This window comes from Achroia grisella, unplaced genomic scaffold, assembly GCF_030625045.1.
Source record: "Achroia grisella isolate CSIRO2021 unplaced genomic scaffold, CSIRO_AGI_Agris_v1 utg905, whole genome shotgun sequence".
Taxonomy (NCBI): domain Eukaryota; kingdom Metazoa; phylum Arthropoda; class Insecta; order Lepidoptera; family Pyralidae; genus Achroia; species Achroia grisella.
Genome location: NW_026713063.1, coordinates 539,390 through 555,506, shown reverse-complemented (window position 1 = coordinate 555,506; position 16,117 = coordinate 539,390). Strand labels below are relative to the sequence as shown.

At 33.7% G+C, this 16,117-nt stretch overlaps 1 protein-coding gene across 2 annotated transcripts in view; it reads right to left on the bottom strand.

The window, feature by feature from the left end:
• LOC131853698 (CD63 antigen-like) overlaps window positions 1-16,117 on the bottom strand; it is a 38,796-nt gene that overhangs the window by 6,867 nt on the left and 15,812 nt on the right. For both annotated transcript variants that reach the window (XM_059204704.1, XM_059204705.1), the window contains exons 2-4: window positions 3,224-3,412; window positions 1,525-1,695; window positions 520-726 (exon numbers count right to left, since the gene is read on the bottom strand). In XM_059204704.1, coding sequence (XP_059060687.1) covers window positions 520-726; window positions 1,525-1,695; window positions 3,224-3,412 — 567 coding nt within the window. The remainder of the gene's footprint in view (window positions 1-519; window positions 727-1,524; window positions 1,696-3,223; window positions 3,413-16,117) is intronic.

Below are 16,117 nucleotides of genomic sequence, written 5' to 3'. Positions count from 1 at the left end.
TAAAAAACTTTTATCAAGATTAAATATGGATCGTAAACACTACACTCTATTTGTAAGAAAATAATTGTAAATGAAAATCTAATTTAATCTACACTTCGATGACGGTAAGTTGAATTTCGTAATCCTATTATTTTGGGCTTCAATTTTTGTTATGGCTAAATATACCATAGAACATATATAGATTGCTGCGGTTTCACCTGCGGTTTCACCTGCGGTTTCACCTGTGTTAAATTTCAATAAAAAATATAGCCTATGTGTATACAAAATCCGTTCAGTAGTTTGTGCGTGAAAGAGTAACAAACATCTATATTTACCAACTTAGGCATTTCTAATATTAATTAAAAAAATCGTCTTATAGCGCTTCTGCATAAATTATGTATATATAATTTTAAGATATAACTTGATACATGTATAATCTTTGTGTGTTAGTGTAAATAACGTTAATATACATGACGCAAATACATATTTTGGAGACAGTATTCTAGTGGAAACGCGGAGAAGTAAACAATTGTTACGTACCTCAACGCAAGCTACACCTATAGCAAAACCAGCGATGGGCTTGTTCCATTTCTCGTACAATTCTGCCACTTTGGACGTGCAGCCTACTTCCGCATTAGTAACCGTGCATCCGAGAGTGTTGGAAATGAATGTATCCTTCTTGCAGCATGATGGAGGAAGGGAGACCGAGTGGTAGTCGCCACTGCCGTCCTTTCCACAGCATTGCAACTAGAAACAAACGAAGTTAAAGCATGGAAAATGTGCATTAAGTTTCAGTGTTATTACTAAGTAGCTGTGTCCTATAAATTAGTATTGTATTTTAAAACCTGTTTTTCTATTGTTCTATATTATAGTCACTTTGGCAATCTTCACCGTCAGCGTCCATCGTTTTCTTTACATAATATTAATATAATATAAAGTTCTTAGAAAATATTTTAGACAATATTTCTTAAGGACAGTTCTTAAAATATATATAAAAGAAATGCAATAATAATAATACATAGAAGTGCGTCGTGCACATGCTTCGTCAAATGGTATGACATTTTAATGAGAAGAGGATATCTAGAGAGTACAGGGAAACCTAGTTTGAGTTCCTCTCTCACTCATTGAAATTCTCCAATTTCATAAAAAGAAATCACAGAATATTACTAGATATTTTTTACTAGAGATTTTCAGTTTTACATATCGTGGTCAGTGTTGTGAGGTGGCTGTCTTACTTTACCCCCAAGTTCTGTAATCCCCTAGTGTTTAGAATAATATTCTTCCAACCTTCTCGTCTTTTTTTACTTCCGTGGGTTCTGCTGACATTTTTGAAGCCGTGTTTTATACACCAACCAAACTCACTGATATATTTTTTTCTATAATAATTCTACGATTTTGATGACTCATTTTAGGTCTATATTAACGGTACACAAAATTTGTCACAACCCCCAAAATTATGTTTTTCCACATAAATTCCCCCAAATATGCGCTACTCCCAAATTGACTGGAGAAAAATGGCATGATTGGACGTGGTAAATATTTTACCTGTTCCTCAATATTTTTGAAGACCTCATCGGACGCTGGGTCGTGGGCGCGCTTTTCCCAAAGCTTCTGAACACTGAGAACAAGTCCATCTTTGATGGTGTTACCGTATGTGAAGAGTAGAATCGCCAGGACAACTTGCAAAATTATGATCACCAACAGGAAGATGGCATACTGTGAATAAACAAATGATACCACTATTATAAAAGTCAGCCGCCAAAAGTTTAGTAAAATTACAGGATAAGAGGCATAACAACTTAGTCCTCTAGAACGAAAACGCACGGATGTTATGTGATAAGTTGATAACTTGATATCCGCAGATCTGTTCAAGTATATAGGCGACGGTTACCACTTACCATAAAGTGAGCTTCGTCAGCTTCTTTATTTGTTTACCATACCAATCACTTAAAAAAAAGCGTAGGTTCTGTTTGTTAGCTGTTGGCAACTAAAAGGCGTAACGAACCTATATGATATACATGAACATTGATTTAATCCCGGATTAAGGTATGTCTTATCGCAATGAAAACAAGGGAGGTTACTTAATGGAGTTCGGTGACTAAACTCCGTAACTCCGTACTGTGTCGAACAGTCAGCAATAGCTTCTTCTTCTATGCTTTCAAGCTATATCCGAGCTCTATTCATAGCCTGCTGATACCTCTTTAAAGATGAAATACGCGTCGCAATATGCGCGTATGAATTCAATAACAGTCTGAATGTGATCACCAATAGAGAATGTCTTAACGCTTCCAGTAGCAATGGCTAGGTTTCCGCGCTGAATATTTGTGACTCACACATACTAATCGTAGCGGAATTAAACAAAATAATATAAATGCATTAAATAACGAAATGAACTTCCGCAAAACAAAACCAATATCGTTAAAATTTATAAATAACCATAGAAAGTTGTTATAAATAACATTGACAATTGTTTTCGAACAATGATTTTAAATATGAGTGATAGATAGTGTTAACATCTTTCTTCTTGTTTGCTTCACAACATGATATTCTAACAGTATCGCTAATAATAGCTAATTAATTAGGCGAATCAAAGAACTTTATTAGCAGATAAATAATCGAACTGAAGAGAATCGGAATTATCTTTTTAAATAAATAACTTTGTAAAGGTCTGTAAAGAGACTACTACCTCAGAGTCTCACCTATCTATATGGTAGAGCAGTGACTGTTTGCTTTAAGATTACAATTTACAATATACCTATTAAAAAATCCTACCTAAGCAGAAGCATTTTCAATGCTTGAGTTCGTGTTGAAAGTTCACTAATAACACTAGCAACAACTAGTTCAATATTATATTATGATTGTACTGTATTTAAATAGAAGGCGTGCTTCACTTTTTTTTCTATACTCGTCCATCTCCTTTTTAATGATGGAACAGGCAAAGAACCTTAGACCATACAGCCTATTCTACTTTTAAATCGCGCTACACATTTAATTTGGGTGTTCCCGCCATTTTAAAATACAGACTCCGCTTCTATAAAATGCACCGAGTATCTACGTTTTAAACATCATAGATTAATTATAGTAAAGACTACAATAATATATTTAATAATACCTATTATCTTTACGGTATAACGGTATAAAGCAAATAAAAGTATATTCTATATATTTTTTTATTTGAATGCTTATTTGAATATTTCATAAAATTCCCTTTATGAATAAGTGTAAATACAAATAGAGTACACACCGTCACGACCATGCAGTGGCTTTCTCTAATAGCACCGCAACATCCGAAGAAGGCGATCACGAACATCACGGCGCCAATAATGATAAACACCCACGGGGCAACAGTCAAGTGGCCCTTGAGCTCATCTTTCACCGCACTCCAGTTAAGCAGGAATGCTACACCCACGCCGATGATGGCCAGACCCAACAACTGTGGACAAAAAACGAGAATAATATTATTACTTGTGTTTTAGTATAAGCTTAACTACGGTTGCCAGAAAAATATACCTCAATATAAAACTATGCATGAATTAACTTCAATTGAAACTTTAATACACTAATGTTTACGTATAATATATATGGACATGAAATGAAAACTGTATGTTCATGTGCTAAGGTGTAACATAAAAATGGCTGGGGAAATTACTATATGCTCACAGAATATTTTGCAATATTAGACTCAACAAATATACTAAAGAACGCCAAGTAAACTATCCCCCAAAGAATGTAATATCATAAATTAATATTTCGCACACTTATAATTTGTATAGAGCTGTATGATAATGTTTTTTTTTAATTACGCATACAATATACGATTCATTAATAAAAAAAAACATTACAAACACTGCCAAGTAATTGACACACGCACACACAAACAATAAATAAAAGAGTACTCTATTGTTAATTGTTAAAGTCTGTGGTCAAATTGAGAAGTAGTTTTTGTCAATAAAACCTTAATAATGAAAAAAGGTAAGCGTCAATCTGAAAACTGTTACATACTATCGCCATCACGGGCATTATAATACGATACAATGTACGTACCTACCTACGTACATATAAATGCAAAAAGTACACACAAATAACACATCTGGCAAATGTGTTTACGAGCATGTCTATCCTTACAGAACGTGGCGTGGTACAGACATGGTGTGCTTTGTGCAAGCCATGCGGCACCGAATGAGGTCGACTTTGTCAATGCTCGCATTTTAGTTCATTAATTTGTTTATTCAGTAACTTTTTATTTACAATATTAGAAGATTTTTTTTTATATAACATGGGGGACAAACGGGCTTGGGGTTCACCAGATGATAAGTTCAGCACCCGTAACATAAGGGAAATTGCAAGTACGTTGCGGGCCTATAAGAAGGAATCTTTTTTTTTCTTGAAGGGTTCAATATCATATTGGTACGGAAATACTTTTAAGAGAGTAAAAGGTACAAAAGGCATGATCGGTGATGTTAGCTTAATTCCTCGAACTGATCAATAGAAAAATACATATTTATAGATTACATGTGTTTAATTTACTGCTGAAATGTATCTTCTGTTATAAAGTCTAAAGCCAAATTGTTAATATTATTTAATTAGACATATATGACTAACTTTATACTGAGAATCCCATACACGAACAAACGTTTAGCCAACTAACTTACTCCTAAGTCTTGACGCGCCATAGGTATTCATATCTTCGTTATTATTTACTTATTTCAGTCGTGACTAAACTATGCAAGTGACTGACGTAAGCTAATCTTCCAGTTGCGGGCGGGGATTCTTAGTATTGGGGCTATTGACCCCATTGCTAGCAATGTACCCTCAAGTAAAACGCCACGCGGCCCTTCTAACAGCCGTCATAGTAAATTCCCGGTGATTTCGTCATGATGGGCTAAGTGACCCGATTTCCTATTTAGCTATCACGATTTCATTATCATTAAGAAAGAAACCTAATCTCGCAGTACTTATATACTTTACTGCACTACCTAACAGTGGATAAGGAAGGATGGGATTGTTGGCAATAGCGATTACTGACCCGATTTTATATATGGATGAGAATATAATGGTGTACTTGTCTGTGCTAAAGATATAAGCAAACAGCACACCAGTGGAGGATTATAAGATGAACATACACACACAGGTCAGTTAGCCCATCGTCGTAAATTCGCTAGAAATTTATAACTATGGTTACCAGGGGACCCGCTTGGAGGTCAACTTGACATGGTATATTGCTAGTAATGGGGTCATCAGTTCACATACTAACAATTCCCTTCCCCCTATTGATCCCATTGCTAGTAATGTATTTTACACTGTTAGATTGACCTCCACGAGGTCCCTGCTCGTATTTATGATGGCTAGCTGTCCTGATTGCTCATTCTATCATCCTCTCTTGATGGTCCGCCACAGTTAGCGGATTCATCATCATTATCCATATAAAAAACGTTTACTCATTGCCAATGTTACTGACGACAGATAAACATTACGACCTCGGTGGTGTAGCGGTCTAGCACACTGCTTTACGTCCGATGGTCACGGGTTCGATTCCTCGCACGGCACAAACATTTGTATTCACGAGTATGATTGTTTGTATTGGTCTGGGTGTTTTCTATGTATAATATATATGTATATACAAAAAAAATCTATGTATTTATATCAGTTATCTAGTACCCATAACACAAGCTTTAGCTAGCTTAACTTGAGTCTAGATGGCGCTGTGCGAATTGTCCTGAGATTATTATTATTATTACTATTAACATTCAGATCGATATGAAGAAAAAAGAATCACTTTAGAAAGTACTTCTTTTTCTTTGTGCAAACATTGGTTTATTAATACTAAATGAATTATAAAGGGTGTTAAAAATGTTGTTTGTATACACTTGTCGAACGATAACTCTATCACGATGTTTGAACACGTTTTTAGATCAATAGGCCGCACGTAAAAGCCAGCTTGGTCTAAGGTTAGCGTCTTCAGAGTACAAATAACGAGCGCCCGCGGCTTCGTCTGCGTGACTGTAACATATTGATTGACCGAAATAGAAAGTAGCCTATATCCTTCTCTTATTTTTTATACTAAAGCGCGCCAAGGCTAAATTGTCAAAATATTCGTGACATTTATACTAATTTTACCTATTATTCGCATATAATGTTGATATTGCCAGAATTTTTTTGGGTGATAATGGAATGATGCACCCGTCTGCACTAAATGATTGCGCTGGCGGGGCACCAGTGGAGCATAATAAAATGAGCATGAATTCAGGTAAATTAATTCATCATGGTGAAATATGGACATCTTTTGGCAGGTAGCTGATGTAATAAGGAGTAACTTAGGTTACTTTTGTTTTAGAAAAATAAACTTAAATTCCACGCGAACGAAGTCGCGGGTGCACCTAGTATTTAAAGAAAAACAACTAGTAACTAATAAGTTTAAAGTAAATACTAGAAAGTTCTTCAATCCAAGAGTTGTGTGCAATTTGTCATATGATTATATTGTAGAACGGAAGTCCGACCTAGTCCAAACGATTCTTTTCGGAAACTGGGCGGCTGAGATCAAATATTATTCACAAGTAAGCACTTACATAACATGATATTACACTTACAAGTTGCAACGTATTTCTTGTATAACAATTTCTTAACACTTTAATCAACAAATAAATTTTCGTATAATTGGCTTTCGTGCAATGTTATGTAATGCAATATTACGCGTACAATGGACGAAACAAAATGTCGGCCGTAATCTGAAACCTGAATTGGTAAATCATTTCTAGTTTTATGTACAGATGTAAAGATTTGTTATAAACGATAAACATTTGACATTCTTTGTTGCATTAAATACAGAAAATAATTAAAATCTATACTTTATTATTATTTTTTTTTTATATTATAAAGCTGAAGAGTTTGTTTGTTTGAACGCGCTAATCTCAGGTGGTTCGAATTGAAAAATTGTTTTTGTGTTGGATAGTCCATTTGTCGAGGAACGCTTTAAGATATATAACATTGCGCTACGACCAATAGCAGCGAAGTATAAGTGAAACATGTTGCAAAAAAACGGGGGAAATTATTCATATTTGAGGGCTTCCGTTGGGTTAACCACGCGAACGAAATCGCGGGCACAGCTTAATAAATAAACATCAACTAATACAAAAAACGGTCTTATCGCTAATCAATTGCTTCCAGACTACCTTTGGGTGGATAGAGAAAGTAAAGATAAGGAAAAGGTAGGCGTATTTTGCCCTATAGAATAAAGGTAATATAATTCATATTTAAATAAAATTTGATCACCATGATAATTGTGCACGCCCGCACAAAACCGATGGGGGGAATAGAGAGGCTCTAGTCAATACTAATATTATAAACGCGGATGTGTGTCTGTCTATTTATCTTTTCCCATCTAAACGACTTAACGAATCTTACCGGTCACGAAGATGGATATAGGTTGTTTTGTATCTAATAATAAGAGTGAGACAGACATACCCGCGGGTAATAACTACTAAATTAGAATACATACAAACATTACATATACAGAATACAAAATTAGAAGACAACTAATTATTCCTCATTAGTACGAGTCCCGAAAGTAAACGAATGAGAACGACTAAAATAAATATGAAATAATATAATTCCGAATGTAAAATTCAACAGCGCGGAGTCTCGGCTTGTCGGGCTATTAATAAAACTACTATAATTTTAAGATGTATACACATAAATGTCTTTGCCTCCGAAGAATGTTTTTAAAAGCAGCCTAACGGGTGTAAATTTATGTAAGATAACAGGATGAGGTCAGGCCGGTAGATAATTGCGTGTTGTTATGATGAACTCACGGCTATTTTTAACAAACGTGCCAGAAATGGTGATGAATTTGAGTGAATTAGTATTAACGACTAGCATAACAAACGACCGCCAAAACGGAGAGGTTCTCATTTAGATTGTATATATTTAAAGATATGATTTGTCGAAACTGTTGATTTACAGTATCTAATTTATATAATTATTGGAAATTAGGTTAATAGAAATGTTACAATTGATAATGTAGTTGATGGTGTAACGTATTGTTAATGAAGGTGTTATTAAAATGACAAATACGTTTTGTTAACGATGGTGTTATTGAAATGACAAACTGACGATATGTGTAAACCACTTACCATCATGTGGTCACTCCACATGGTGGTAAGTGGTAACCGTCGCCTATGTACATGAATAGCTTTACGGACATCATGTTATCCTGTGACGCCCAGAATAGCCCTCATACGGTGCCACACCGGGGTATTAAAATGTAATGCCTATATCTTGTAATTGCATTGCTTTATCTTACTCTTTAACCGAAATAGAACTTACGAAGAAAGCTGCTTGGCAACTGAAATAAGTTAGACTTGACGCAGATAACTTTTTACAAAATCCAGCAATCCACTTAAAGAGTGTATTGTTGAATATTTTAATTAACGCCAATAAGCGTCCAATAACTAGCGGCAAGTGAGTTAGAAAAAAAATATCCAATATATTATAGTAAGGGGCTGTTCAAGTATTACGTAAGCAGATTTATCACAATTATTTATCCCTCATCCCCCGTTGTCAGCAAAAGTAAGCAAAGCTCTTACCCCTCCCCCCATGCTTACGTAAACATTTCTCAATTAATGTATTGTTTTTTTAGCAAAGACATTGTGAGGGTTACCATTCGTGTAAAAAAGTAAATTCCGACCGATGACGTAATCATCATACAGACTCCCCCACCCCCATGTCATCCAAAATATGCAAAGAAAATAGCCCCCGCCCCCCTATAGTGCCTACGTAATACTTGAACGGCCCCTAAGAATCTGACACAGTTGCAGAGGATTTGTCGATGAGCAAATTACAATTTTACTCATAAGCACAGCCACGCTAATTCAATCAATTAGGGTCAATCAGGGTTAATTGAAGTAAAGACGTAGAGTAAGTTGAACTCAAGAGAACTTTCGGTCAAAATTGTTAAAATAGCCGCTGAAATAATACACTGAAATGACACAGCAGTTAGAGGATGTACGGTATATAAAGTAGTCAAACTAGAACCAATACTAAGCGTTAATTATCACTGAAAATATAATAGTAAAAAGTTCCACTATCCAGGTTGGGTTTACGCGCAGGGTACGTATCTATATTTTTACCTGTCATAAAAACACTTCCACCGAATTGAAATACAAAATATTTTCATTTTTTGAGTTTTGAAGTTGGTTTATGTAGATAACATTTTAAATAAAAAAAAACTAACTATCTTTTTATAAGGCCTGAATATGATATTGTACGTAATTTAAAATACATTAAGGTTAAAAGGAATAGGCTACTGTTAGGTAACTTTTCACGTTGTTAATATAATGGTACTACTAACACCTACCCACAAAAGGCTGTACTCTAGAGAATTCCCGTGACCACGGCTAGTGCAACTTAGTGAAAACGTCTAGTTGGTTAAAATTATTCACCTCAAAACATGATCTTAATAATATTATAAACTCGAAAGTTTGGCGTATGCGTGGATGTTTGTTGCTCATTTACTTCTTCAAAAACTACTGAACGGATTTTGATGAAACTTTACAGTAATCTAGCTTACATATTAGAATAACACATACGCTATAATTTTAAAAGATATATAAATTGGACGCAATATAATGATAAATGTCATGTAAGTGTGATGCAGACGTAGTTGCGCGGGTAAGCTAGTAAATCATATATTAACAAGGGTTGTAACTGTATTAGAAATGTTTTTATATTCTAAAGTTATTAAATTTTAAATTCTGTTTTTGTACAATTTTGTTTTAGTTTCTCACTCACTCAATCCTTCTAATAAATATACGTACTGGCAGTATTTTATTACATTGCTATTTACCTATATAAATGAAAAAATAACATTTATTTTTACAACAATAACTAACCAGTATTTTTTAGTAGATATCAGTACCTACTGATCAATGATGAAGAATACATGACGCGTGTCTAAATTTATAAAGAAAATAGTTTTTTTTATCATCGCAAACACTAAGAGTTGCGTACGTATAAGATCATAGAATTAGTGCAATTATCGTATGGGGTGAACGCACCAATCAGCGAGCCGTATTATTATACTGACTATGTTTTGTATCAGGTTAAACCCGCAGTTAGTGCAATTAGAGTAGCCTGATGAGTCTGATGACTCGTCCTTATCTATAGTAGGCTTATCTTCGTTTTCTTGACATATAATAAAATTATGACGAGGCGAACACCCTGTTTGGGGGGGAAGGGGATTGTTAGTAATGTAGATTGATAACCCCATTGCTAGCAATGTACCATGTCAGGTTGACCTCCACGCGGTTCCCCCTGGAAACCACCGTGTTAAATTCCTGGTGAATTTGTCACGATGGGCTAACTAACCTGATCTCATGCTCATCTTATCATCCTCCACTGGTGCCCCGCCAGCGTAAACCGTTAGCGCAGGCGGGTGCACCATTCCATTATCATCCACAAAAAAAAAAAAAACACCCTGTTTGTGTTAAGATGTCGCAAAACAAAAGGTTGATAGAATTATGATGAAATTTTCACAAAGTATATTGTTAAAAATTGGTCAACATATAGGCTAAAGATGACTAAAAAAACAGCATCAGGCACACAAAGGACTAGCTTCATACTCATCTTGAGAAAAAAAAAATTGCCAGCAAGCGAAGGCAGTTTGCACATTTTTGTATTCATATAAAAAATATTTTTTTTCCAAATGTAGTTATTGTGCAAGGATATAACAACCCTGTGATCGACGTATTAGGCCCATATTTGCATAACACTCCTACGCAGTATTGCGCAATTTCCGAGCCACATTGACATCGGTGTTTCGAGCCGTACCCACTTGTAGGACCGGTTTCCCGAATGTAATATCAACGGTAGACTTCCTTGTAGACATTACCATACCTCTATTTACCACTATCTACCCGCCCCGACTTCACACTTCTCCACTAATAAAGAAACAAACAGCTAAAAGTTAACGTTTTATTCTGTTAACATTTTACTATTTGAGTTACTTTACAAAGAAAAATCGATCTTTTCTCTTTATATCTAATATTCATTTAGATAAACAACCATGATAAATAATATTATCTATCTATAAGACTTTCACTATTGTCAATACGTGGTGTATTCAAAAAGTAAGATCACTTTATATTTTTATGAACAATTATTTATTAATTCTTCACTATTAATATTGTCTCCTTCAAAGTAATCCCCCTCAAATACAATACACTTGTACCAACGCTTTTTCCAACCTTTTAATCACTTTTTGGTGTAGCCTTAAGCAACTTAAAAATATGCAAATTTACGATATTATTACAATTTAATTAAAAAGAAATATACATATTTAGGTATTAACTATTAATTATTATATATAAAATATAAATAAATGCATGCATAGATAGACATACATAGATACGACTACCTATATAAATCGTAACTTAGCATCTCCTCCATAAAGATGTATTATGTAGATTAAAACTTTAGCAGTATCAAATCACGGCTGAAGTAGAAAATGTATTAATATACATATACAATGAGAAATTAAACACAACAGAAGAGAAACAAATATATCCCTCCGGCGATAAGCTTTGTATTTCATCAATTATTGCAAATCCCTGTCTTTTATGTATAGCATAGAACCATTGACATAAAACCATAGAAAACATGCTGAAAATAGACTTGTCTATTACAACATACATTCAGAACCACTCCAGGTGTTCACAAATTGTTGATTACATAAGTCAGGTCAACGACCCGTCACAATGGCGGCCACGTCATGGGAGGCGGGGGAGTCATAGACAAAGAACGATGGTACTAAGGAGGCACGGCTGTGCACGCACGGTGTTTATGGTTATAGTTATTTAAAATGTAAAGTCTATTACAGAAATAGTAACTGACCTGATTACAACTGTAAACTTTGCAACTTTGTTACTAATAATAGAAAAGACTTAGTACCCATCACACGAGTAGCTTGTGTTCTGAGTACTAAACCACTGATATAAATATATAGATAGACATTTTGATGTAAATATGTATATTATATACATAATTTACGAAACACTCAGTGATACAAATAATCATGCACATATATGCAAATGTTTATACCATGCGAGGAATCGAACCCGCGACAATATGAAGTGAAGCGGCGCGGTGTGCAAAACCGTCAACTATTGATAGGTAACAACAATCAAATATATTTCTTAATATGCATTCATTATTATACTTTACAATAATATTATTATATAATATACCACAAAATTATCTGTATTAACGAATCCACAAGAATTTACTACCTAATTGTAATACCTAGCCTGTGAATTATATTCAATTATATTAGTAAAACAATAACAATATTATAAATAGAAGTCATATTGATAATTATTACATATTAAACCTTGAGTTAAGCTTAACAGAAAATGGAAGAAAAGATTTATTTAGATCTAGCTGTACCCGCGACTTCATCCGCGTGGAATTTAACTTTATTTTTCTAACATAAAAGTAGCCTAAGTTACTCCTTATTACATCAGCTACCTGCCAAAAAAGTCCCGCCAAAATCGGTTCAGCCATTTCAGAGATTAGCCGGAACAAACAGACAGACAGACAAAAATTGTAAAAAAAAATGTTTGGTGTATGTACCGTACTCATATGCTTGCAGTAAAAAACGGTTATTTCAATATTACAAACAGGCACTCCAATTTTATTTATATGTATAGATGTATAGATTTCAGACTATGAGATATATGTAATACATATAATGAAATAGAAATATTATTTATTAGGAAAACTTAAATTAAATATTTTTGAACAGCCGTATTATGTTATTGAACTGAATTAGACAAAAAATAATTATTTAATTATATTACATAATCTATCGGATTTTTATACGGAAGATTTATTTCCATAATAAAAATCTAAAAAACAGTGAAAACGACATCACAGTTAGAAATTCTTATTTTGAAGATTTCAGAAAATATACTTAGTACATTATTTTCTGATATCTTCAATATAAGAATTAGATTGGTTTTTTTTAACAAATAAAATAAATTAGGGTTATTTCCCTAATACAAACAATAATACTCATGAATACAAATGTTTGCACCACTCGAGGAATCGAACTCGCGATCATCGGAAGTAAAGCGATGTGCTAAACCGCTAGACCATTGAGGCCGTCAAAGTAATTAAAAACAAATATACTTAAGTAAAATCATAGCATAGCATATAAAATAAATAATAAATCAATTCAGAACATAGTTTGAGCCGAGAAGAAATGACAAGAAACTCTACTCTCTTTAAATAAGATCGAACATGATTATAAGAATACAAATTATATAACTATATAAGTACTTTATTTGTGTTAGACTGAAATGTCGCTTAATGGTGAATAAATAGGGTCGTTGTTTGTATAAAATTCGTTCATGTGGAGAGCCAGTGGGTGTAAAGTTGATTGGCGCCAGCCAGCCGATCCAATGCCTTAACTACTGTCGTATCGCTTTTAGTAATTAGAGCGAGACTTAAAGCTTCTACGCACTTTCCGATTTGGAAATTCGACGGTGCAATTGTATATTATCATTAAAAAAGTTTTATTCAACGATGAACCTACCGGGAACGTATGTGTGGAAAAACTTAACACTTTATAGATACGTATGTATATGTATAATGTTAAACTTAACAAGAAACTTCTTTATTATTTAACTTGAATGGAAATTAAAACTATCCAGCACATTATTGAAAGCTAACCTCTTATTAAAATACGTCCATCAACACATCAAATTGGGAGAACGGGATTGTTAGTAATGTGGTAATAACCCATTAATTTGGACTCATTACTAGCAATGAACTCTGTTAGGTTGACCTCCACGTGGATCCCCCTGGAAACCATCATGATAATTTCCTGACCTGACCTCTTATTCATCTTATCATCCTCCACTAGTGCCCCGCAAGGTTAAACCGTTAGCGCAGACGGCTGCACCATACCATTATCACCAAAAAATAAAAGTAAAAAAAATATATCAAATAACACAAAATTAATACTGAAATTGTTGTTTACGCTACTTTGCTGGTAAATATAAATAATAATGTTGACATATTTTTATAAAATTAAAGTGACAATTGACAGCCCTAATTGGTTGAGATGGCAAGCGCGAGGCGTGGTACTGGTGGGTGACATGGCCGCTGAAATTGTTGACGCGGACACGTAGTTAATGAGTTAATTAACGCGGTCAACTAAAAAATAGTTTTCATAATTAGTGAACATTTGGCGGCACATGACTGTAATACGGCGTAATATTACATTATCTGTTAACAAGTTTTATTGACATCCTGATATAATAAAAATATAATATTTATTTATGTATTATTTTTAATTTCACACTGTACCATCTAGTCTCAAGCTACGCAGAATTATGGGTACTAGACAACTGCGAAATACTTAGAAACCATTTTTTTACATACATAATTTAAATAGAAAACACCCAGACCGATACAAACTGTTAGACCAATAAGGCCGTTAGGAAAGCAACTTAAATTATGTTCAATGGGACCATTGAATTAAATTTTAAGTTGCTTTCCTTTTATTTAGTTTCTTTGCTTTCATATTAATATAAAATAGAAATAAAGAAAAAAATAACACTTTATACTTTGTAGATACGTTATTAAAACCTAAATATATAATTTAGAATCTAAATATATTTTTATCTCGTCAATTTTAAAATTAGTAGGTGTCTATAATTTTAATATGTGAAGCAATATCTTTGTACCCATTTTTACAAAGTTGCGCGTACGGAGGAGTATGAAATAATATTAAATCTTTAACAATAAAACCTTAATAATGTTCAAACTTATAATTTAAATTAATAATAGTCCAATTTTGATTAAGTCATTGATATTTAGGCCTAGTAGTCGGATATTATGAAACATATAATTATTGTAATATTTGTAGGAACATTTCGATACATCACCGAAATATTGGTATATATTGCATGTTACATGCCACATCCTGTATGCCTAACACCACATCTCGTGATTGCAAACGTTTATACACAAACATTCCATTAATTAAATACATAAATCAAATACATTTAATACAATTTTCCTTAATAACACACCTATTGGCGAAACCGATTTTGAATATTAAAAACTCATGTTTTCAGAATCTATAAAATTCGTAACGCAAATTTAGCGCAAAAGAATTTATACATATATCATTGTACTAAAAATTATATAAAACACAGTCCCACGGATGTACTAGGTACAATTTCTTTACCGTTTATGTAACCGGAAATAGCTTACCTTATAAAACAAACATGATTCAAATTTCAGCTGCGACAGTCAGGGCTAATTATTTCATAATATTTATTCATTTTATTACTGCAATGATATTAAATATCGCTGAAGCTAGAAATGCAATAAAGAAAAACAAGACAATAATCTATGAGTTTGTGAGCGGTCCGTATTAGGTAGCATTGCGTTCTATATTTTAAGGGACGTCTTATATCTTCTTAAATAAAAATTACATAATAGTATAAAATAAAGATAGATCACTGTAGGCGTCTGTTTGTTTTACTTCCCGAAGTTTATATTTACAATATACTAGGTCTTTGCCGTGACTTCCTATACGTTTTAAAGTTTTTGAAGCAGCGATCCTCGATACGATCTACATATCTTCACGTATAAACGTCATTAAGATCCGTTCAGTTGTTTAGTCGTGAAAGGTAACAAACAGAGAGATAGACAGACACAATTTTACATTTATAAATGTAGTATGGATGTACATATATATGGCCTTTGTCACATATATTCAACCAAGATGAGTAATATTTAAGATAATCTATGGGGAGCAATTATGAGCTTTGCGTTCTGGAATCCTAAGTATACTCTTAAGTCTAAATAAAAATAAATGCTTCACTAAGTGTATGTTGAAAAAAATCCTACGATTTTATGGTTCTTGATCGTTTGTCCCTTTAAGCAGGAAAACATTGGCAACCCTAGTACATGGTTTTATGTCCTTTAATATTATGTAGGCGCCCACTAGACGCTTCAAGCGGAGCCGATGATGTCACATCTCGGTCACACTTATTAGATATACGAGAAGCTGGGTTCAGATATACTTTTAAAAGGATGATTATAGGGAGAGGAGCCATTATGGCCATTA